The sequence below is a fragment of the Carcharhinus amblyrhynchos genome, chromosome 1, assembly GCF_965287045.1.
Source record: "Carcharhinus amblyrhynchos chromosome 1, sCarAmb.v2.hapA, whole genome shotgun sequence".
Classification (NCBI taxonomy): Eukaryota; Metazoa; Chordata; class Chondrichthyes; order Carcharhiniformes; family Carcharhinidae; genus Carcharhinus; species Carcharhinus amblyrhynchos.
Window position 1 is genome coordinate 144,983,952 of NC_137324.1, and position 26,282 is coordinate 145,010,233.

Genomic DNA, 26,282 nt, shown 5'->3' on the forward strand with positions numbered 1-26,282 from the left:
CTATGAGAAACCACCAGCTGGTGTATTCTTCATGACAAAGCTGACCCAGCCTATCTAGATCCTTCTGCAGACTCTCCACACCCTCTGCACAATTTGCCGTTCCCCCAATCTTGGTGTCATCAGCAAATTTTGACACCCTACACTCGGTTCCCTCCTCCAGATCATCTATATAAATGGTAAAAAGCTGAGGCCCCAGCACCGACCCCTGGGGCACTCCACTAGTCACCATCCGCCAATCCGAATAGCACCCGTTGACCCCCACTCTCTGCCTCCTATTTGACAACCAATCCTCTATCCACGCTAACACCCTACCCCCAACTCCATGTCCCCCGACCTTCTGCAATAACCTCTTGTGAGGTACTTTGTCAAACGCCTTCTGAAAATCCAGAAAGACCACATCCACCGGCTCTCCTCTATCCACCGCCCTAGACACATCCTCATAGAACTCCAGTAAATTTGTCAGACACGACTTCCCTTTAATGAAACCGTGCTGCGTCTGCTCTATCAAGCAATTCCCTTCAAGATGCCTCGCAATTTCCTCCTTAATGACGGATTCTAACATTTTACCTACCACAGACGTTAAACTAACCGGCCTATAATTCCCCGCCTTTTGCCTGGCACCCTTCTTAAACAACGGCGCAACATTAGCCGTTTTCCAATCTTCCGGCACTTCCCCTGAATCCAGCGACGTCTGGAAAATAACCACCAAGGCATCCACTATCACCTCCACCATTTCTTTCAGAACCCTCGGATGCATTCCATCCGGTCCTGGGGACTTGTCCACAATCAGCCCCTCCAGTCTGTCGAGCACCGCCTCTCTAGTAACAGTAACGTCATTAAGACACTCCAGACCTACCACCTTTCCATCGCTAACACCCAGCAAATTATTCATGTCCTCCTCCGTGAAGACAGAAACAAAAAAGTTATTCAATACCTTAGCCATATCCCCATCCCCTACCACTAGGTCCCCTTTCTCATCCTCTAAAGGACCAACGTTCACCCTAGCCAGCCTCTTCCTTTTTATATATTTATAAAAACTCTTGCTATCCTTTTTTATATTAAGCGCTAGCCCAGCTTCATAGTTTCTCCTACCCTTCTTTATCAACTTCTTTGTCAATCTTTGTTGACATTTAAACCTCTCCCAATCCTCTTCTCGCCCACTACTCTTAGCTACTCTAAACGCCTCCGCTTTTAACACTTTCCTTCACCTCCTTCGTTATCCACGGCTTATTACCTCTCCTCCTACGGTCCTTTTTGACCATCGGATTAAATTTCTGCTGAGCACCAAGAAAGATCTCCTTAAAGATCCTCCACTGCTCCTTAGCAGACCCTCCCTCCAACGCGCTCCCCCAGTCCACATTCGCCAATTCTTCTCTCATCCTACCGTACTCCCCTCTATTCAAACAAAGTACGCGTGTCCGGGAACCCACTTTCTCCTCCTCCATCTCACCAGAAACTCCACCGTACAATGATCACTCTCTCCAAGAGGATCCTTCACCGCAAGGTCCCTAATTCTACCCGCCTCATTACATAGCACCAGAGCTTTGTCATGAAGAATGCACCAGCTGGGCGAATGGGCCAGGAAATGGCAAATGGAATTTAATGTTGGGAAGTGTGAGGTGGTCCACTTTGGTAGGAAGGATTATTACTTACGTGGCGAAAAACTGCAGCAGGCGATGGTGCAGAGGGACCTCGGGGTCCTTGTGCATGAGTCGCAAAAACCCAGCTTGCAGGTGCAGCAGGTGGTCAGGAAGGCGAATGGGATGCTGGCCTTCATAGCAAGGGGGATTGAATATAAAAGTAGGGAGGTCTTGCTGCAGCTGTATAGGGCATTGGTGAGGCCGCAGCTGGAGTACTGTGTGCAGTTTTGGGCGCCGCACCTGCGCAAAGATATTTTGGCCTTGGAGGGAGTGCAGAGGAGGTTTACTAGGCTGATACCGGAGTTGAGGGGGTTGAGCTATGAGGAGAGGCTGAATAAACTAGGCTTGTACTCGTTAGAGTTTAGAAGAATGAGAGGAGATCTCATTGAGACGTATAAGATGATGAATGGGATGGATAGGATAGAGGTGGAGAGACTCTTCCGGCTCAAAAAAGACAGTAGGACTAGGGAGCACAGCCTCAAGATAAAGGGGGGGGCGGTTTAGAACGGAGTTGAGGAGGAACTTCTTCACTCAAAGGGTGGTGAATCTCTGGAATTCTCTGCCCGTTGAAGTGGTGGAGGCTGCCTCGCTAAATATTTTTAAGACGCGGGTTGATGGGTTTTTGATAAGAGAGGGGATTAAGGGTTATGGGGAGAGGGCGGGAAAGTGGAACTGAGCTACGACAGATCAGCCATGATCTTATTGAATGGTGGGGTAGGCTCGAAGGGCTAGATGGCCTACTCCTGCTCCTATTTCTTATGTTCTTATGTTCAAAGCCTCTATGAATCAGTGCATTTGCCAACCAGTCAGCACTCTCTCTATAACTTTTTTGCTTTCCCTTATGTTGGTATTCTTGTCAGTAAGTGTGAGATGAAGATCTTTGACAAAAAACAGTCACTTTTTTTAGGCAATACTCAAGATGTACCTGGAGATTTAAAAGGTATTCAGTAAGGTTAACAGGCAAAATAAGGGTTCATGGAAATCAAGCTAATATATTAGTGTTGATAGAGGATTTGAGCCCCCTCTTCCTTCCTACCCACTCCGTCACTTAACCCCATCCTTGCCATACCTCTCCACTTTACTGACCTTAACCCATCCAGTCAAAGACCCAGTTACCTGCTCCAGAGATTGAAGGCCTTTGGGTTCTTTCTTTTGCAGCAGTCCAAGCAGTTAGCAAATGATGCCTCCGACACAGCCGCAGCTGATGGATCTTTCACTCTGTCTGGGAACAGTGACCTCGCAGTCAACGTCATGGTGAAGCAGCCATGATTTTAAAACATGGGGTTTTTTTTTTGGAAGAGGGGATTAACTGAGAAACAACACAAATAAGTGAAAGTCAGGGTCATTATAATAAAGTAACATGTCAGAAAAATAGGGTAAGAGAAGTAAAGTTAGCATAAGGGAGGTAAGTTAATTGTATTCTTATATAAGCATAATCTTTTGTTAAAACGGAGCAAGTAAGTGTAGTCATGGCAGAGTTTGCACCCTGTGCTTTGTGGCAAATCATGGAAACTTCATTTGTCCCTGGTGACCTCATGTACAAGAAGTGTGTACAATATCAGCTACTTGCTAAGTACATTCTGGAGCTGAGGGTGGGTTCACTTTGGGCTATTTTAGCCTTTTCGGGGCCAAATCAGAAACTCCAAGATATATTGTGAAGTTAGACTAGATCCCTTATCTTGAGGCAATGCCCCCCAGTTCTGATTTCACCCGCCAGTGGAAACAGCCTCCCTGCTTTTATCTCATCTATTCCCTTCATGATTTTATATGCTTCTATAAGATTCTCCTCCTCCCCCTCCCCTCCCCCCAACTGATACTTCTAAATTCCAATCAGTATAGTCCCAGTCCATTTGGTCTCTCCTCATAAGCCAACCTAGTGAATCTCCTTTGTACTCCCTCCAGTGCCAGTATATCCTTTCTCAAGTTTATTTCATGCTTGTCTTACAAATTGAAAATCTTGGATAAGGAATGCCTCTACTGATATCACATCCATTTAAGTGATAAGATTTGCTTATGTATTAGAAGTTAAGTAGTAATTTCCAGGAACATACCTGCTTAATATGGGGTGTTTTTTTTTAGGGTTTCAGTAATTTAGCTGTGCAAATTCATTGTGTAAGACTTTGCATGAGCAATATGCAATTATTTTTATAAAATTTAAGCTAGGAAATGATTCAAACCTATAAAGTTAATGAAAGAATCTTGGAATTGAAAATTCCGTTCAGAACCTGATGTTGAAGGAGGGAGCCAGGACCAGAACCCCCACACTGCGCACCCCCCCCCCAACCCACCACTCCCAAACTCATTGGGCTAAAGTTATGAGTTGCTGAATTTTGTGTTTAAAACATACATTACAGTGTGTTCTTCAAATAAAGCATAAAACGTTATTGCAATTTGTAGTATTCTTTTGACTTTTCATTATATTGCTCTAATTATACTGAAAAAATTGACACAATTAGATATTTTCATTGTTATGCCTTTTTACATGAAAATAAACCTTGTCTTTATATCTTGTTTTTATTTTGGAAACAGCCCAAAGTGACTATTGTTTTGTATCCAATGGTTCTTTATTTTTGGAAAATCCTTAAATGCTCACTTTCTCAAGTTTCAATGTATCAAATATGCCTGAACCTTTAAAACTTGAATGCAAGATTCATTTCTCTTATTCTGATATTGCATCCTATTTCAAGGGATCAACATGGAGCGGTTTGAAGATGAAGCTGATGTGGTGATAGTGGGTGGAGGACCTGCTGGTCTGTCTGCAGCAATCCGCCTTAAACAACTGGCTAATAAACATGACAAGGAACTACGAGTATGTTTGGTGGAGAAAGCTGCACAGATTGGTGGACATATCCTTTCAGGGGCCTGCCTAGATCCAAAAGCTTTGATGGAGTTGTTCCCAGATTGGAAGGATAGAGGGGTGAGAAAATAGTTTTGTGTCAAATGTGAGCTGTTTTCCTCCATAATAGCTTATTGCTAAAAATACAACTGGGAGTTTATGTAGTAATATATTACTACCTACCACTTAAAAATCAACAGTATCCTTGTAACGTACTGAGGGGGAAAAGAGTTTAACCAATTTCTCCTCGCAATAGTAACAGCATTTTTGACGTTGGTAAAATATGACTGTGACAAGGAATAAAGTAATAGACTTCTGATTGCAGTGTTCTAACCTTAAAACTTGTTATGATTACTCAGTCTTAGAACTTCATTAACACACAATCCTGGCTGAACACTCCATTGCAGTACTAGGTATGTCCTCTCATAGGTATAAAAGATCTCAAGGCACTATTTTGAAGTGCATGGGAGTTACTCCCATTGTCCTAGCTTATATTTATCTCTTCACCACTGACACTATAGCAAGTTAAATGGTCATCATTTCATTGTTATTCGTAGGAAATTACTGTGTGAAAATTGTCAGCCACATTTCCCAATATTTAAAACAGTGATTTCATTCTTTTAAAAAAAATTGGCTGCAAAATACTTCGGGATGTCCTCAAGTTGTGAAATGTGTGAAATAAATGCAAGTTCTTTCTCGCTTTATTAATATTCCTTGTGTACTCTTGGAGGAAAGTACTTGAGCGATCTCATTTTTGATATATAATTTCTGATTAGCAGCTGTGAATATTTTAGAAAGGGTTGGACAAAATGTCCCTATAACTGATTGATGGGCTCCAGTTTTGATTTAATTTTCTAACGACATAAATGGAATAATTAAATATGAAAAGCTAATCAATATTTTTGTTAGCAGTTTGAAAATGCTACAGTAAGGAATATGTAATTTTTTAACTATGATTGTAGCTTAGCTACATCTTTTGTGACTGAATAATACTTACCTAAGCTAATGTGCAATTTTAGAATATTGTAGCAGAATCCATACGTGCATAGAGCATGGCTAAAATAGTGGCTTTACAATGTTGAGATTCTCAAGTACAACCAACGTCCTGAATTTCTTTTACACAGTTCATCAGCCAGATCTAGAAATTATTTTGAGTTTTGTATGCAACCCCCCCCCCCCCTTCATAGCTCAGTTTTCATTATTGCATTTAATGGGGACTGTTGCCCAATCAAGGGCAATGTGTTATTGAAAACATCTGAATCAATTTTCACACTGAAGCCTAAAGCATTACAAAATTTAAATTGATTCAGAAATTTATAATAAAATTCTTTAGGAATTCAGAATTAAATCAAACATTTATATGTGATATATAATAACTTGTACATAACAGGCTCCACTACACACTCCAGTAAAGGAAGATGTATTTGGGATTTTAACAGAGAAGTACAGAATTCCAGTTCCAATATTACCAGGTACGTGAATAAATTTTATTTATTACCAGTTTATTTGTCAATTTGCAAAGCTGTAATAGGGAATTTTTATGCTGTGTTGCATGTATTGTGAATTGTAGGAAATGATTATTTGTCAAATAACTTGCGACTTAAAAAGATTTGATTCTGTAGACTGGGCCATTACAGATAAAATACTGCTTACTTCACCACCTTTAATTCATACATTTAAAACTAAGTTTCTCATATGAAATTGTGTTGTCTCTCATTCCTGTTTTCTATGCAGGTCTTCCCATGGTGAATCATGGAAATTATATTGTTCGATTGGGTAATTTGGTTAGATGGTTAGGTGAACAGGCAGAAGAACTTGGTGTGGAATTGTACCCAGGGTATGCTGCTTCTGAGGTGAATAATAAACCATGTACATTTAGTTGCTTTTTTAAAATTGTTTTTAAATCTGTTCCACATATGAATTAAAGATCTGATAAGTTTAGTATTTCATCATGTGCACTCATCCAGAGAGATGCTGGGGAAGTTCTATGTCATAAGGACTTTTCCATGGGGATTAGTTTGATGGCAAATTTTTCTAATTGACCATTCAAACTGCCCAAGCCTTGTGAAAATGAACAATATCCATTTCTCAGAATTTAAAAAAAATCCACCTTATACATAATATAAAAAGAAAAAAATTATTGGAATGTTTTAATGGAGCTTTGTGGTATTGTTAATTTAGATTTCATGCACCAACACTGATTTTGGTCAGCCTTGCTTTTAATGTTCTGCAGGCTGGATTATTCAATCCATAAGGATCATCCAAACCCAAAACGTTAGCTCTATCTCTCTCCAGCGATGCTGTCAGACCTGCTAAGATTTTCGAGCATTTTCTGTTTTTGTTTTATTCAACCCATGTGTGGGTATGCATAGCACATCTTTTAATGATGCATTTGTAGATATGATTAAAACAAAATATATAATTTATTCACAAAATGTTTTCTTATTACTATAAGATATCCTTATCACAAATTGTGTCACCTATACAAATCATTTCCTGATCTGTGAAGATTTGGTATTCTGTTTGCCAAAGAAATTCAAACATTGATGAGATTAATTTCTATTAAGAAATACTTAGCAATCCTCACATACTTGTATCAGCTTCATCTGTTTTATGTTCTGCTGTTTTAAAATCATTGCAGTACTTAAAGTTCAATTTTTTTTAAAAAACATTTCAGATTTTGTTCCATGAAGATGGGAGTGTGAAAGGGATTTCTACCAATGATGTTGGCATTCATAAAAATGGATCACCAAAGGTAGGTTTTGAATTATATATCTGTTAATATTACTGATGAAATGTTGAATATACTTTATAGATTTATGTAAATACAAATTTGTGGTTCAAAGGTTTTTTGTAATCCATGCAACTAAGTTTTTAAAAACATAGCTCTTGGATGTGGAGAAGCAGGCGTTGGACTGGGGTAAGCACAGTAAAAAGTCTCACAACAGGTTAAAGTCCAACAAGTTTATTTGATAGCACAATCTTTTTGGAGCGTTTCTCCTTCAGGTGAGTGAAGAGTTGGGTTCACAAACAGGGCATACATAGACACAGATTCAGTTTACAAAATAATGATTGGAATGCAAGTCTTTACAGGTAATCAAGTCTTCACAGGTACAGAAAATGTGAGTGGAGAGGGGGTTAAGCACAGGTTAAAGAGGTGTGAATTGTCTCAAGCTAGGACAGTTAGTGAGATTTTGCAAGCCCAGGCAAGTTGTGAGGATTAGAAATAGTGTGACACGAACCCAAGATCCTGGTTGAGGCTGCTCCAAGTTCCACACACATGAGGGCGGCCTCAACCAGGATCTTGGGTTCATGTCACACTATCTGTAACCCCCACTTGCCTGGGCTTGCAAAATCTCACTAACTGTCCTGGCTTGAGACAATTCACACCTCTTTAATCTGTGCTTAACCCTCTTTCCACTCACATTCCAACCACTATCTTGTAAGTTGAGTTTGTGTCTATGTATGCCCTGTTTGTGAACGCTACTCTTCACTCAACTGAAGAAGGAGCAACCCTCCAAAAGCTTGTGCTACCAAATAAACCTGTTGGACTTTAACCTGGTATTGTGAGACTTTTCACTATAGTTCTTGGAATGTGACAGATGCTGTCAAAGCACTATTTTTCTTATTGCCTGCCACTAGTTGCCCCAAGAAGGAAATGATGGTGACTCATTTGAATCACTGCCGTCCTTGTGCTGGAGATGTTGATTTGACAATTGCAACATTTTTGATCCATGCTATTAGTGTGTATAACTTGATGGTAATATCTAGTTATGAATGATATATTACTTGGATGTAATACTATTCACATTATCTTTTTGCTTTGTTCTTGATGGTAGAAGTATGTGTTTGGGAAGTACTGTTGAAGTATTCATGATGAGTTATTGCAGTGTACTCAGTTGATAGAACATGCTGCAATGAAAATGCAGCAGTAGTAGTAGAGGCGGGGGATGAATACTAAACCCAGTGACAAAAAAGACTATTATTTGCACAGCCTTCACAGGGCAACTAATGGCAGACAACATGAAAAGTTCCAAAAACAATTTTTTAAAATGTATTTTAAGGAAGAAAGTTTGTTTTGAAAGCATGCATCAAAGCTAGCTAGCTATTCCATAAGTTGAGCTTCCTGAGTATTGGTGCAGCTGCACACAACCAGATGAGTAGCAAATATTCCAGCATACTCCTAATTTGAGGTTTGTATTATATTGAGAGGCTTTTGAGGTGTCAGGAGGTAAACTACTCAATGGAGTGAGTTGCCGGGCTTTCCTAGCTACATCTTAGAAATGGTTCATCCAGTTACGGTTCTACTCAAGTTGTGACTCTCTGGATGTTGTTGGTGGTAAATACAGTAAAAAGTTTCACGACACCAGGTTAAAGTCCAACAGGTTTATTTAGTAGCAAAAGCCACTAGCTTTTGGAGCCCTGCTCCTTTGTCAGGTAAGTGACAAAGCAGCACTCTGAAAGCAAGTGGGTTTTTCTACCAAATAAACCTGTTGGACTTTAACCTGGTGTTGTGAGACTTCTTATTGTGTTTACCCCAGTCCAACACTAGCATCTCCACATGTTGATGGTGGTGCCAGTGAAGGTTAGGGATGGGGAACGATGTGGTGGGACAATGGTGCTTGGGTTTTAACTAGTTGGAAATGATCATTAGCTAACACTAATTATAACATTTGCTGAATGCTGGCATTATTGGAGGAGTTGTGAGTAGAACTGAGCACTGTAGAGTTATCAATGAATGTCCCTCTTTTGATATAATGATCAAGAAAACATAATTGATGAAGGCTATTTGTGTTGATTGGCAACCCATAACCACCACTGCTATGATAGTTTTTTCCTTGGACTCTCATTGATCCCAGTTTAGCTAGTGTTCCTCGATATCTTAACTCATTAATGTCAAGTACAGCTACTCTCAAACCTATAATAAACTAATTTATTTTTTAACTAAATGAAACATACCTATTCAAATTTCAATTTAAAAAATTATACTACAAGATATAAAATCCCAGAATAACAGAAGACAATCCATGTTTCACTAATTAAAAATGTTAGACCATTGTATTTGCATTTTTTACTTCCTTTTCTCATAAGCTGAGTGGTTCTACAAGCAACATTAGTCCTTTCCAGCAACAAAAAAATGGTCTAAGTAGGTGTGGGGTGGCAGTTGGAATTGGTGGTATGATTATAATAGTTCTGGTGATTTTCTAAATCTTCATTCAGGAAAAGTCTTTAAAAAGACGACCCCCAATGTTACTGGAAATTGCATCCAGTATGTGCCATTTTTCCATGATAAATCCTAATTATGTCTCCTTTTGATGTGGCATGGTAAGGATTCATTGAAAATCTAGTTAAAAAAGCTTTGCAGAATAAATTGCAACACAATTTTAAGCTACTTTTACATTGTGTGTCTTTATTTTTGGAAGGGAAATTATAGTGTACTCTGCCCTGCCCCATCATGCATTAAGTAGGTATCTTTGTTTAAGTGAACTGAAGAAATCTTGTGTATTTTCCGACTCCTTTTATAATTTAATCAATTTATAATATTTCAAAAACGATTTAAACTATTTTCTTCCAATTTTCGAAAAGGACACATTTGAAAGAGGAATGGAACTTCATGCCAAAGTGACAATATTTGGCGAAGGATGCCATGGACACCTTGCAAAGCAGTTATACAAACGATTTAAACTAAGAGAGAACTGTGAACCACAGACCTATGGTATAGGATTAAAAGAGGTAAATGCACTCTGAATTCTTCCATAATAGTGTTTACTATTTAGTCACTTTTTAATATTTTTGAACTTAAATTGCAGCTTGGTCAGAAATGATGAGTCTGCTAAATGGCTTGTTCAGTGAGGATAAGACTTAGGTGTCAGGATGAAAATAGATGTAAGGTGATTTAACCCAAGGAGCAACAGCAAATGAGCAAATGTTAAATAACCAGCAATTAATTAGATCATAGAAACTCTACAATGCAGAAGGAGGCCATTCAGCCCATTGAGAGTGCACCGATAACAGTACCATCTACGCCCTATCCCCATAACCACACATATTTATCCCTCTAATCCCTCGAGCCTATGCATCTTGGGACACTAAGGGGCAATTCAGCATGGCCAATGCACCTACCCTGCATCTAATGACTGTGGGAGGAAACCCATGCAGACATAGAAAAAATGTGCAAACTCCACACAGACAGTCACCCAAGCTGGGAATTGACTCAGGCCCCTGGCACTGTGAGCAGTGCTAACCACTCTGCCACCATGCCACCTCAAAAAAAAAAGAGATCTAAGGATATAACCTTTAAAATTAACCAAGTAGAGGGTAAAACAACAGCAACTTGTATTTATATAGTGCTTTTGGTGTTGTTAAACATCTCAAAATACTTAAGGGAAGTGATAGCAAAACATAGAAAGGAAGAATGTGTTTGGGTAGTGGTGTTTCAACAGTGCTGGAGATGACTCGAGCAGCTTCCTGTAATATTGTTAGCCCCTTGGGAATTGTAAAAGTCCGGAGCAATGTTTGAAGTTTGCTAATTTTCCAGAGTTTCGGGGCTAGGCAGCATATTAGAGCAGGATCTCAAAAGTAGCCCTAGTGCTGAATGCCATTAGGTATAGCGAAGATGGACAGATTGTGCCTTCATAGAGCCAGGACCAGTGACATGCAAGGAGGTTAGTAAGGCATGTCGGAGCAGGGAATGGAGGTGGCATCCTAAACTAATTTGGCAGAACAGGAGCATCATGATGAAACATTAGAGAGAAAGTACAAGGTGCATAGAGGAATCAAAGAGAAAAATTAATTTTATAATCCAAGGCAGACTAAGATGGCAGTGTATTACATGATGTGGGTATGCCGGCATTGGACTGGTGTAAACACAGTAAAAAGTCTGACAACACCAGGTTTTAGTCCAACCTAGACTGTTCCCTTCCTGTTGGCGAACACTTCAGTGGTCACGGGCATTCAGCCTCTGACCTTCGGGTAAGCATTCTCCAAGGTGGCCTTCACGACACACGACAGCGCAGAGTCGCTGAACAGAGACTGATAGCCAAGTTCCGCACACATGAGGACGGTCTCAACAGGGATCTTGGGTTCATGTCGCACTATCTGTAACCCCCGTGACTTGCTTGGGTTTGCAAAACCTCACTTACTGTACTGTCTGGAGACAATACACATCTCTTTAAACTGTGATCAGTGCTCCTTCCACTCACATTATCAGCCACTTCAGGTCTTGAACAGCAGGTTAGGTGTAAGGATTTGCATTCTAATCAGTAATCTCTAAACTGTCTGTGCTTTATATGCTCTGTCTGAGGCCAGAACTCTCCATTCACCTGACGAAGGGGCTGACCCGAAAGCTTGCGAGTATATTATCAAATAAATAGGTTGGACTAAAACCTGGTGTTGTCAGACTTTTTACAGTGTATTACATGCACATAAATGCATGGAGAGTTATAAATAAGCTAATCAATCTAACCGACACATACTTAGACAAGTTACCATGGCCCATCCACTTAATCTGCACATTGTTGGACTGTGAGAGGAAAGTGGAACACCCAGAGGAAGCCCACACAGACACGGAGAGAACGTGTAAACTCCACATGGTCACTCAAGGCCAGAATTGAACCTGGGTCTCTGGCACTGTGAGGCAGCAGTGCAAACCACCATGCCGTCCTATTGGTGACCATGACACCATCATCGATTGTCGTAAGAAGCCATCTGATTCACTAATGTCCTGTAAGAAAGGAAATCTGCCACCATACCTGGCCTGGCCTACGTGTGACTCCAGATTCCATGATTGACTCTTATATAGTGTCCCCTCAAGAGCATTTAGAGGTGGCCAAAAATGTTGGCAACCACATCACGTGAAAGAATTAAAAAACATGGGCGAGCATTTGGGAAAACTTTGATCACAGTAGAGTTGTGATAGGTTTAGAGCAGTTGTGGAATATGGCATGGAAAATTCAAATTTGTTGGAAGAGGAACAATTCCAGTGGATTGAAAGGAAATCAGGCCTAGTTGGATTGGAATCACAAGCACATTAAATGAACAGTGAGCAGCCTTCAAAGATATTGACACTTGGCCAAGAAAAGATTGGGCATTTGAGTATAAGAAGCGCATTCTAAGCTAAAAGTTCCTGGATGGCTAGAAACACAGATTAAAACAAAACAGAAAAAGTAGGCTTATGATAAATATTGGATGCCAAGCTGAATATAAAAATCAGGGAGATGATGATAAAGGATCAATTACACTGATATATGGAAAGGGGTGAGATTTAATGGAGGTATTCAAAATCATGAATGGTTTTAATGAAGAAAGTACAAAGAAACATTGGTAAACAAAGGATATATTTGAAGAACCAGAAAGAGGATGTAAAGTTTTCCCATGCACATGGTTGACTTGCATTGGGTGGTCAAAACAAAGAGGTGGACAGTTCCACATCCAGTATACCTGCCACCTTTTCTGGTGCCAACCTTTTTCACCAGGGCAGGAAAGATGGGGGAGTCATAATCTGGCATTCACAGTGACAGATGTTGGGCATGGTATAAAGAGGACTACTTTAGAGTCAGAGTACAAGAATGAGATCGAGAATCTGGTGAACTGGTGCGGCAATAATAATCTCTTCCTCAATATCAACAAAGCGGAGGAGATTGTCATTGAGTTGAGGAAGCATAGGGGAGAACGTGCCCATGACCATTTCTACTTTGTCCGCATTGAGATAGACAAGAGCTTCAAGTTTTTAGGTGTCCAGATTCCCCTCCATGCCATCACTATAGTTAAGAAAGCCCACCAATGTTACTCCTTTCTCAGAAGAATAATGAAATTTGGCATGTCAGCTACAACTCACTTCAACTTTTACAGATGCACCATAGAAAGCATTCTTTCTGATTGTATCACAGTTTGGTATGTCCCTGCTCTACCCAAGACCGCAAGGATCTAGGAAAGGTCACGTATGTAGCCCAATCCATCACACAAACCAGCCTCCCATCCATTGATTCTGTCCACACTTCCCGCTGCCAATGTAAAGCAGCCAGCATAATTAATGACCCCACGCACCCTGGACATTCTCTCTTCCACCACCTTCTGTCAGGAAAAAGAGGACGCATACCAACCAACTTGAACAGCTTCTTCCCTGCTGTCATCAGACTTCTGAATGGACTTACCTTGCACTAAATTGATCTTCCTCTATATCCTAGCTATGACTGTAACACCACATTCTGTACTCTCTCCTTGGCCATGTATGGTATGTTTTGTCTGTATAGTGCACAAGAAGCAATACTTTTCACTATTATAATACATGTGACAATAAGTCAAATCAAAAACTTAGTTTTGCAGTTCTTTTTTGTGTTTTATAGTGCGTACGGGTTATATTTGGTAGGAAGAAGGATCCTAGAGGATTGGATATAATCTGATATCAAACATCTTCCAAAGGTTTAATTGAAAGAGTTAAGTCATGACAGGAGAACTGCAAGCCATGATGTGTGCCTCATGCTCCATGTGGGAAGCCAGGAACATTTCTAGTGCCCTGGGCCAGTATGTGAGCAGGAGATATTTCCAGTTGCAAGTCTTGAAAACCTGGTTTTGGAACTGGTGCGTTAGCTGGGTATGTTGTGGCGCATCCACGAGGCAGAGTGTATCATGGATAGCATGTGCAGGGAGGTGGTCACACTACAGGCTAAGGTTCCCCAGGCAGGAAGAAAATGGGTGACCACCAGGCAAAGCAAGTGGGCAAGGCAGGAACTGCAGGAATCTGCTGTGGCTATTCCCCTGAAAAACAAATATACCTCTTTGAATACTGTTGAGGTGAACCTTTTCAGGGGTTAGCAGCAACAGCCCAAATTTGTTGCTGTTGTAGAGGAAAGGAGTAAAAGATGTGAAAATGTAATAGTTTTAGGGGATTCAATTGTAAGGGGAATAGATGAGCTTTTCTGTGACCGCAAACGAGACTCCAGAATAATATGTTGCCTCCCTGGTGCTAGGATGAAGGATGTCCCATAGTGGTTACAAGACATTCTGGAGGAAGAGGGTGACAGCCAGTGGTTGTACTGCACCAACACCAATGATATAGATTTTAAGAGGATTGGGAGAGGTTTAAATGTCAACAAAGAATGACAAAGAAGTTGATAAAGAAGGGTAGGATAAACTATGAAACTGGGCTAGCACTTAATATAAAAAAGGATAGCAAGAGTTTTTATAAATACATAAAAAGGAAGAGGCTGGCTAGGGTGAACGTTGGACCCTTAGAGGATGAGAGGGAGGACTTAGTGGTAGGGGATGGGGAAATGGCTGAGGCCCTGAATAACTTTTTTGTTTCGGTCTTCACGGAGGAGGACGTGAATAATTTGCCGGGAGTTAGCGATGGAAAGATGGTAGGAGTGGAGGGCCTGAAGGAAATTATTGTTACTAGAGAGGCGGTGCTCGACAGACTGGAGGGACTGATTGTGGACAAGTCCCCAGGACCGGATGGAATGCATCCAAGGGTTCTGAAGGAAATGGCGGAGGTGATAGTGGATGCCTTGGTGATTATTTTCCAAACGTCACTGGATTCCAGGGAAGTGCCGGAAGATTGGAAAACGGCTAATGTTACGCCGTTGTTTAAGAAGGGTGGCAGGCAAAAAGCGGGGAATTGTAGGCCGGTTAGTTTAACGTCTGTTATCGGAAAAATGTTAGAATCCGTGATCAAGGAGAACATAGTGAGGCATCTTGAGGAGAATTGTTTGGTAGAGCAGACGCAGCACGGTTTCGTTAAGGGGAAGTCGTGTCTGACAAATTTATTGGAGTTCTATGAGGATGTGTCTAGGGTGGTGGATAGAGGAGAGCCGGTGGATGTGGTCTTCCTTGATTTTCAGAAGGCGTTTGACAAGGTACCTCACAAGAGATTATTGCAGAAGGTCAGGGGGCATAGAGTTGGGGGTAGGGTGTTAGCGTGAATAGAGGATTGGCTGTCAAATAGGAGGCAGAGAGTAGGGGTCAATGGGTGCTATTCGGATTGGCGGTTGGTGACTAGTGGAGTGCCCCAGGGGTCAGTGCTGGGGCCTCAGCTATTTACCATTTATATAGATGATCTGGAGGAGGGAACCGAGTGTATGGTGTCGAAATTTGCTGATGACACCAAGATTGGTGGAATGGCAAATTGTGCGGAGGGTGTGGAGAGTCTGCAGAAGGATCGAGATGGGCTGAGCGAATGGGCCAGGAACTGGCAAATGGAATTTAATGTTGGCAAATGTGAGGTTGTCCACTTTGGTAGGAATAATGGTAGGAAGGACTATTACTTACGTGGCGAAAAACTGCAGCAGGCGACGGTGCAGAGGGACCTCGGGGTCCTTGTGCATGAGTCGCAAAAACCCAGCCTGCAGGTGCAGCAAGTGGTCAGGAAGGCAAATGGGATGCTGGCCTTCATAGCGAGGGGGATTGAATATAAAAGTAGGGAGGTCTTGCTGCAGCTGTACAGGGCACTGGTGAGACCGCAGCTGGAGTACTGTGTGCAGTTTTGGTCGCCGCACTTGCGCAAGGATATTTTGCCCTTGGACGGAGTGCAGAGGAGGTTTACTAGGCTGATTCTGGAGTTGAGGGGGTTGAACTATGAGGAGAGGCTGAATAAACTAGGCTTGTACTCATTAGAGTTTAGAAGAATGAGGGGAGATCTCATTGAGACGTATAAGATGTTGAACGGGACGGATAGGATAGAGGTGGAGAGGCTCTTCCCACTCAAAGGACAGTAGGACTAGAGGGCACAGCCTCAGGATAAAGGGGGGGCGGTTTAGAACGGAGTTGAGGAGGAACTTCTTCACTCAAAGGGTGGTGAATCTCTGGAATTCTCTGCCCGTTGAAGTGGTGGAGGCTGCCTTGCTCAATATTTTTAAGACGCGGGTTGATAGGTTTTTGATAGGCAAGGGGATTAAGGGTTATGGGGAGAGGGCGGGAATGTGGAACTGAGCCACGACAGATCAGCCATGATCTTACTGAATACCGGGGCAGGCTCGAGGGGCTAGATGGCCTACTTCTGCTCCTATTTCTTATGTTCTTAAAAAAAGAGACAAGGTCCTGGAAGCAGAATATAGGGATTAGGAAAAAAGTTGAGAAGTTGGACCTCAAAGGTAGTGACCTCAGGATTATTACCAGTTGCACCTAGAATATTGTGTAGTTTTAGTCTCCTTATTTGAGGAAGGATGCTCTTGCTGTAGAGGGAGTGCAGAGAAGGTTTACCAGACTGATTCCTGGGATGACAGTTCTGATGTATGACAAGGAATTGAATTGGTTAGGAATGTATTTGCAGTTCAGAAGAATGAGGGGGGATCTCACAGAAACCTATAAAATTCAAACAGGACTAGACAGGGTAGATGCAAGATAGTGTGGGTGTCCAGAACCAGGGATCACAGTCTGAGGATTCAGGGTAGGTCTGGGAGCTGGGGTAGGCACAGTAAATAGTCTCACAACACCAGGTTAAAGTCCAACAGGCTTATTTGGTAGCACAAGCTTTTGGAGCATTGCCCCCTTTATTAAATCTTTATAGCCTATCAGCTTGTGTTGCTACCATTAATGTCCAGGGTATCTGTACACTAAATCACCTGCATTTATTCCATTTAAAATATTTAAGGTGTATTCATTGAAGTATATCTATTACCAACTGTCCCACTGTGCTGATTCATCTATGCTTTCCTACAGCTTTCATGATCCTTACCGCAAATTTCCATACTCCAATTTTACATTAGTAGGGGCTGGGTTTTACGGTTTTTGGTGGGGTGAGAGGTGGAACAGAAAGTGTGTGATATGCTTACTCGCAATCCTGCCCCACCCTTTCATCATGGCGAATCAAGCTTGGGCCAGCCATCTGGCAGGAAGGCAACCACCTAGCTGTGTGAAAGGGGAAGGGGGTGTTCAATGTCCAATAGGCAGGAGAGGGTTTAGGCCAAGAGCTATAGCCATCCATTTAAAAGAACATTAGCATCAGGTTAGCACTGAGGAGAGATCCACATGTATTCAAAAATGTTATTTGAAAGAAAACCAGGAAGAAGGCAGAATCCATAGATGGCACTAAAGCATTGGATCAGCAGCAGGTGAGAACATGTGTTTTTCCATTCTGGTTGTTGCAGCTGTGCCAGCAGTTCTAATTCAGCACTGTTGCTACGAAGGCAAGAAAATCTGAGCACATCTGTCCCATTTCCCTTCTGAATAAGTGTTCAGAAGAAAGTCATATTTAACATTGTTTGTCTCCACAGAGGAGAAAACTCAACCAATCCCTTTCCGTCAATATACCTTTAAATCTTCACCACCCACCACGGTAGAAGGTGGAATTTGAATTCAATAAAAAATAAATCTGGAATTAAGGGTCTATTAATGAAACCATTGTCAGTTGTCGGAAAAAACCCATCTGGTTTGCTAATGTCCTTTAGGGAAGGAAATCTGCTGTCCTTCTCTGATCTGACCTAAATGTTACTCCAGAGCCACAGCAATGTGGTTGACTCTGAACAGCCCTCTGAATTGGCCTAACAAACCATTCAGTTGCTTCGATCACTACGAAGTCTCATCAAAGAAATGAAACCGGGCGGACCAACTGGGAGCGATCAAGGCACAGGAAAAGACAATGGCAACTAGCATGATGGGACAGTAGGTAACAAATATAGAAAAATGTGAAGTAAACAGAAAAGAAGTGAATACACCTTAAATATACTAAATGGAATAAAGACATGTGCAGCAGGGGAGTTAGAGCACAGATGCCCTGGCCATTAATGGTAGCAGCGCAAGCTGATAGGCTATAAAGATTTGGAATATTTGGTTCTGTAAACATAGGTTTAGAGTAAAAAAGCAAGTACATAGGCCATGATTTTAAAAAAGTGCAGCAGGCTGGGATAATCGGGCATCGGCCGATTCACGGGATTCCTGTGAGCATTTGCACCATGCTCAAGTCTCCCAGGCCTGGGTTTCAGACAGCATCAGAAATCAGGTGGGAGGCTGGGCTAGCATTTAAATAGTACTTTACATACTATTCAAATGCTATTACTGACCCAGGACTGAATGCTGTAAGCTCACTAATCTTTCCCACTCTGCCAGTGTGTTTTACTCCAGCAGGGATTACCATAGTAGCTCCCCACCTTTGGGGAGATAGCAGCCTAACCCTGCTGGAGTGAACAAGGGGCAATCTGGGGTCTCCCAGGGGGGTCAGGTGGTAGGAGAGTATTCCCTTGTTGGCATGGGCACCATGGCAGTGCTTGTGCCAGCCTGGATCCTCTGGCACTACCCAAGGGGCAAAGTGACCATGCCAGGGAGCCACCTTGGCACTGCCCACTGGGCACTGCCAGTGAGGAGGGCCTAGGAGCAAGGCCTGCTGGGGCAGGGCCCGGAGGTAATCGGTGGGGCGGGGAGTCCCACTGCCATTGCGATCGATGGGGGCAAGAGGGAGGCCAGCAATCTGAGCGGGCTGAGGTGGAGGTCGTCGCTGCGGGGGTGGGGTGACTGGAGATCAGGGCTGGCTGGGACAGGGTGGGGTGTTCGGGGCCAGCCCACGAATGGACAAGGGGCTGCAATAGGGCTGTGGAGGTGTTCAGGGGAGGGCAGCGCTGCAGGGGTCTTGGACTGGCCAGCAAACTTAGGGACCATTGCGCATGTGCAGAGGCCTGCTGATATCAGCTTCTCCAATTTGAATAGGCCCTGCCCACTGAAATTTAATGATATTCACGCTGATGATTGCTGAAGTGCACAGTGTAAGAGATTCTGGAACTCCCACTGATAAAACCAGTGTTAATTACTCCAGTTTTCCTGTGAATTCAACACTTCAAATTTTTTGGGGGAGAATTGCAGCTGTGATGTTCAACATGTGCAAAACTTAGTTCACCGGTGATAAGTCACCGAAAGAAAGCAAGTTTAGAAAAAATATTTTCTGCAATGAAGTTGCTTAGTATGTGACATTCTTTCTCCTAACAATTCTAACCACAAATTGCCGTACTCCAATTTTACATCGTTGGTAGGGGCTGGATTTTATGGTTTCTTGCAAGGTGAGAGACTTTGAACGGATCTACCAACTCAAGACTGGGCATCCATGAGGTGCTGTGGGCCATCAGCAGCAGCAGAACTATACTCCACAATCTGCAAACTCATGGCTCGGCATTTCCCCCTTCAACCATTACTATCAAGCTGAAGGGAATCAACCCTAGTTCAATGGAGAGTGCAGAAGAGCATGTCAGAAGCAGCACCAGGTATACCTAAAAATAAGGTGTCAACCTGGTGAAGCTACCAAACAGTACTACTTGCGTGCCAAATGGCATAAACAGCAAGTGATAGACAGAGCTAAACAATCCCACAATGGACAGATCAGATCTAAGCTCTGCAGTCCTGCCGCATCCTGTCTTGAATGGTGGTGGACAGTTAAACAACTCACTGAAGGAGGAGATTCCACAAATATCCCCATTGTCAAGGAGCCCAGTGCATCGTGCAAAAGATAAGGCAGAAGTTTTCGCAGCAATCTTCAGCCAGAAGTGCCGAGTGAATGATTCATCTCAGCCTCCTACAGTGGGCTCCAGCATCTCAGATACCATCTCCAGCCAATTCAATTCACTCCACGTGATATCAAGAAATGATTGGAAGCAATCAAAGGCAGTGGGCCCTGATAACATTCCAGTAATTGTAATGAAGACTTGTGCTCCAGAACTTGCTGCTCCCCAACCAAGCTCTTCCAGCACAGCTACAACACTGGCATCTATTCAACAATGTGGAAGATTGCCCAGGCATGTCCTGTACACAAAAAGCAAGACAAATCCAACCCGGCCAATTACTGCCCCATCAGTCTACTTTCAATCATTGGTAAGGTGATGGAAGGGACGATCAACAGTGCTATCAAGCATAACCTACTCAGTGACGCCTAGTTTGAGTTTCATCAGGGTCATTCAACTCCTGACCTCATTACAGCCTTGGTTCAAACATGGATAAAAGAATTGAATTCCAGAGGTGAGGTGAGAGTGACAGCGTTTGACATCAGGCTGTATTTGACGTGAAGGAACCTAGCAACACTGGAATCAATGGGTATCGGGAGCAACCTCTCTGCTGTTTGGAGTCATACCTGATGCATAGGAAGATGGTTGTGGAGGTCAGGCATCTCTGCAGGAATCCTTCAGGGTAATGCCCTAGGCCAAACCATCTTCAGCTACTTCATCAATGATGTTACCTCCATCACAAGGCCAGAAGTGGGGATGTTTGCCAATGTTCAGCGCCAGTCATGACTCCTCAGATACTGAAGCAGTCCATGTCCAAATACAACAATATCTCAACAATATTCAGGTTTTGGCTGACGAGGCAAGTAATATTTGCACCAGACAAGTGCTAGACACTCTAACCACCACCCCATGACATTCAATGGTGTTACCATCACTGAATCCCTCACTGTCAGCATCCTTGGAGTTACCATTGATCAGAAACTCAATTGGACTCGCCACATAAACACTGTGGCTACATGAGCAGGTCAGAGGCTAGGAATATTGCAGCGAGAAACTTGCCTCCTGACTCCCCAAAGCCTGGCCACCATCTACGAGGCACCAGCTCTAATAACACCCAAGAAGTTTGACACCATCCAGGATAAAGCAGCCCGCTTAATTGGCATCACATCCACTCCTTCCATCACCAACACTCAGTGCACGCTGCTGCTACTGTCTACAAAATACACTGCAGCAATTCATCAAAGATCCTCGGACAGCACCTTCCAAACCCATGACCGCTTTCATCGAGAAGGACAAGGACAGCAAATAATGGGAACACCACCACCTTCAATTTCCCCTCCAAGCCACTCACCATCCTGACTTGGAAATATATCAGTAAAAAGTCTGACAACACCTGGTTTTAGTCCAACCGATTTATTTGATAGTAAATGCACAAACTTTCGGGTTAGTCCCTTCGTCAGGTGAATGGAGAGTTCTGGCCTCAGACAGAGCATATAAAGCACAGACAGTGTGGATGTGCCAGTCCAACGCCGGCACATCCACATCTTGGAAATATATCGGCATTCCTTTGCAGTCTCTGGATCAAAGTCCTGGAATTCCCTCCCTAATGGAATTGTGGGCCATCCCACGGCACATGGACTGCAGTGTTTCAAGAAGGTGATTCACCACCACCTTTTCAAGGGCAACTAGGGATGGGTAATAAGTCCTGGTCGGCCAACGATGCCCATGTCCCATGAATGAATAAAAGCATCTTTCATGTGCCCGTCCAATATGAGGGGCTGAGATCCTCGTGATTTAACAATGACTCCCTGCAAAAACTCCTTCAGTTGTGAATGATTGGCAGGAGATTCTCATGGCAAGAGGTAACCCCTTGCCAGACCAAAGAACCCAGGGTAGAAGTCACAGGAGTTCAGCAGCCATTGGATCATCCAACAGACTTGGCTACAGTATCATATGAGGCTGAATAACCTCTTGTGTTCACCAAGGGTGAGAGTACAACCATTATATATGAGCACCTTGTTGAAGGATGTGTTTCATGCAGAAGGTGAAATGAAGTAGACATGACATACTGCACGGCACCTCGGCATTCTGAGGGCGGTCTGAAGTCCAAAACCTGCTGGTTTGCGAGCTTCATTGCACAGTGATGCCTGCTGACCACATACATGTTGGGTGCACAAATAATAATAATCTTTCTACTGCAGATTCATGATGTTACTTTTTCTTTGCAGGGGAAGAGGAAACATAATGTCCATAAGAGTTCACTGGTTGTTTTCACTCCTGTGGAGGAGGAGCTTTTGGAGATGGCCAGCCATCAGTGTTACAGAACTGTTAGCTATGAAGGTGCTAAAAACTGTCTCAGGCTGGCCCATAGTTCTGTTCTGGTGTTGGGAAGGAATATTGATGAATATGATTTTGATGGCTTGCAGCATTTGGGGAAGAATGTGTGCTTCAACTTTGTAGGGGTTGGAGGTTAAACTCTGGTTTGCATTTTCCATGGGAGAATGGGTGTACCTCTGAAGTCAGCTCAAATGATAATGAGCACTTCATGATCCTTGTTTCTTTTGCTCACAGATCAAACCTCAGTAAGTCAGCCCCGGAAGATCCACTTTAGCCTCAGAGGGTGCACTTGCATAGCACCTGCCATAGCACAGATAAACACAGCTGGGGGTTATGAGTGAGCCAGTTGAAAAAGTGGTATAGATGCATCAAAATTGCAAGATCTGCTGTTGGAGACTGAGGTATCTCAGGCCTCTGGAACTGGAAGGGGTGCTAGAGAGACCTAGATGCTGAGCCCCAAGCTGATGACAAGTTTCTGAAGTCATCAAACAACAGATGCTGGACTTACAGCACAAGGGACTTGGAGGATCTGGAAGCACAGGCATGAACAGTGCAGAAGTCCATCCAGGCCATAGACATTGTGATCACCTGCTGTATTAGAAGGGTGGCCTTTCCATTTAGAGACTGGCAGCTGCCCTGGAGGGCACAGCAGTTCACTGCTGGAATAATGGGTATGCGTCTGACCTGCATTCATAAGAACATAAGAACATAAGAAATAGGAGCAGGAGTAGGCCATCTGGCCCTTCGAGCCTGCCCCGCCATTCAATAAGATCATGGCTGATCTGTCGTGGCTCAGTTCCACTTTCCCGCCCTCTCCCCATAACCCTTAATCCCCTCTCTTATCAAAAACCCATCAACCCGCTTCTTAAAAATATTTAGCGAGGCAGCCTCCACCACTTCAACGGGCAGAGAATTCCAGAGATTCACCACCCTTTGAGTGAAGAAGTTCCTCCTCAACTCCGTTCTGAACCGCCCCCCCTTTATCTTGAGGCTGTGCCCCCTAGTCCTACTGTCTTTTTTGAGCGGGAAGAGTCTTTCCACCTCTATCCTATCCATCCCATTCATCATCTTATACGTCTCAATGAGATCTCCCCTCATTCTTCTAAACTCTAACGAGTACAAGCCTAGTTTATTCAGCCTCTCCTCATAGCTCAACCCCCTCAACTCCGGTATCAGCCTAGTAAACCTCCTCTGCACTCCCTCCAAGGCCAAAATATCCTTGCGCAGGTGCGGCGCCCAAAACTGCACACAGTACTCCAGCTGCGGCCTCACCAGTGCCCTATACAGCTGCAGCAAGACCTCCCTACTTTTATATTCAATCCCCCTCGCTATGAAGGCCAGCATCCCATTCGCCTTCCTGAACACCTGCTGCACCTGCAGGCCATCACCTTATCTCTGGGATTAGGTGTTCAGAGTCAAGGTGGAAAGGGGACGAGGTTCCTGGAGTCATAGTCAGGCTGCGTTTCATCTGAGGAAAGCAGAAAGGGCCAAATAGAACTCATGATGTTGGAATAGTCAACATTGGAATGGCATCTCAAGGCGCTCCTGATGGCAATGGCACCTCTCCTCCGAGCTGCTGCTGTTGACGTGGATGCCTCAGTGTGCCACAGCAAAACTGCCAACATGTAGCAAGAGCCCACCATCACGTGGCCTCTGGTAACCAGAGGACACATACCAAAGTGATCCCAGACAGAGGCATAAGGATCAGCAGCTTGTCCCCAGTGCAACTACCAGACAGGAGGAAGCACCACATCATAACACCTAGAAAAGAATTAAGAAAACACATTTGTCACACATGGGTTCACAAGGAAGTTTGTATGGTTGGTTTCATGTCTGTGGTGTTTTTTGTTTGGATTTTGATAGATTGACATCAGGGGAGTTTGTGTTTATGTGACCCTCTAAACAGACTTGTATTTTGCTCACATAACCTGGAATTGATACGTGGGCAATATCAAAAAAAAAGGCATGGATGTTATTGTTGAAACAAATTCCCCATTCATAATTTAAATCATCACTTTATAAGAAGAACAAAAACAGCCTGGGAAACAGGCCCAACGAGCCCGCGCCGCCATTTTAACATTACCAGTCCCCCTCTCCACCCATGACCCTTATATATTGTTTATGGCATTCCACATACTCCAGTGTCTCTGCCATCCAAAGCCTGATACGTACTGGGTTCCACAGCTGGCTGGCATAGCACCTCCTCAACACTCTCCAACTTATTCTGAAATTTGCCATCAGAGGACAAAGCTCTTTCTTTAGATCATCCCCTACAAGTACCTGCCTTCTCTGAAGCACCAGATAATGTAAGGCATGGTAGAACACGACAATTAGTGAGAGACAAGCCAGGGAATATTGCACAGAGCTACCTGCACAAAAGTCTCAATTTAAGCAGATCAGTGATCTGTGGATTTCTCACTGGGGTCATGAGTTAGCTCTTCAGTAGATATCCCTTGTCTCCAAGAATCCAAACATCCAGTAATTGGACAGAACATCTGTGACACCTGGGATACCTAAGGATATACTCCCAGGATAGCAGGCATACATCTGCATGTGGTTCCTTGGCTAAGGCCACACACAAGTTGCATATTGATAGAATTGAAACCATTTCTATTCACTCAGGAATCTGGCTTATATGCACAAAACTTCTGGTTCTCTTGGCCTGACTTAATTTATCTTTGCTGAATGAAATGAAGTTATTTACACACCTAAAGATTTCATTTCTCACCACCTTTTATACTGCGGTATGTTGATGCCTAGAATGACCCCAAATTCCAAAAGGCTGCTGTTATCTTGAGAGCAACAGGCATTTGAGTAATGCCCAATCCAATTTGAACTGATCGCCTCAGCCAGAAAGGGATGTCACTGTCTCTCTGATGGAATACATCTGTGAAGAAAGTGGTACTCAGAGTAGTCTGTCTGCAAAGTTAGAGTCTTATCCTACCATGAGTGGCCTGATATTGTCTCTGTTCACCAGGCCCTTACACAGCAACAGATCCCTCACAATCCCAGATCCCTCAATAATCCCACCCAGGCCAGATCTCCTTAACCCCACTTATTCACCCTGCTAATCCCTTGACACTAAGGGGCCATTTGGCATAGCCAATCAACCTAACCCGCACATTTTTGGACTATGGGAGGAAACCAGAGCACCTGGAGGAAACCAGAGCACCTGAAGGAAACCCAAGGAGTCGTATGAAAAACATGCAACATCCACGCAGACAATGACCCAAGGCCAGAATTGAACCTGGGTTCCTAGCGCTGTGAGGCAGCAGTGCTAACCTCTCTGCTATCATGCCGCTCATTACAAATTTTAACTTGCATATGTGTTCATTTCAGTTTGTATTCTTACAGTACTTTTCCTTTGTCTATCTATTGCATGAAGTCTTATCACCTAGCAAAGAGATATGTATTTCTGATTTCCATTTTATTGGCAGATCTGGATTATTGATGAAAATCAATGGCGACCTGGTAGAGTGGAACACAGTGTAGGATGGCCTCTGGATCGGCATACATATGGTGGGTCATTCCTGTATCACTTAAATGAAGGGGAACCAATGGTGGCTTTGGGCTTGGTGGTAAGTATATTAATTACTGCTATACTACTTTAATTGTGTAATTGTATGGTGGTTTATTTACTAGGTAAACTGAAGGGAAATTAAAATGAAATTAGTTTTAATTTCTTCTAAACATGAATGGTTTTTCTTTTTTTTTTGAAGGGGCAAGTTTGGCAAATTTTGGTTTGGTTCTTTTAAGTAAGTGTAAACATAATGTGTTATGTTTCAGCCATCTTATAGTACATTTGATTTAAAGTTTGCCATCCTATTTAGCTCTGAGTTTCCAGACTTGCAATTGTTGATCACTAAAACTCTCTACTTCCATTTCTGTAACATCACCAATCTCCTGTCCTGTCTCTTATTTGCTACTCAAGCCTTCAACTAGATTTTTGTAACTTATAGACTTGAGTATTTTAATGATCTCTTGGCCGGTGTCCCACTCGTACCCCATAAATTCAAACACGTTGATGAATTCAGCAATTTTTCATCTTAACCA

The 26,282-nt window shown here is 43.0% G+C and overlaps 1 protein-coding gene across 1 annotated transcript in view; it reads left to right on the plus strand.

Moving 5' to 3' along the window:
- The window catches only part of etfdh (electron transfer flavoprotein dehydrogenase), a 71,778-nt gene that overhangs the window by 25,879 nt on the left and 19,617 nt on the right, over positions 1-26,282 (plus strand). Inside the window, exons 3-8 of the mRNA XM_080193474.1 lie at positions 4,328-4,557; positions 5,867-5,948; positions 6,211-6,329; positions 7,154-7,231; positions 10,063-10,209; positions 25,667-25,807. Of these exons, the coding sequence (XP_080049600.1) occupies positions 4,328-4,557; positions 5,867-5,948; positions 6,211-6,329; positions 7,154-7,231; positions 10,063-10,209; positions 25,667-25,807 (797 nt within the window). The remainder of the gene's footprint in view (positions 1-4,327; positions 4,558-5,866; positions 5,949-6,210; positions 6,330-7,153; positions 7,232-10,062; positions 10,210-25,666; positions 25,808-26,282) is intronic.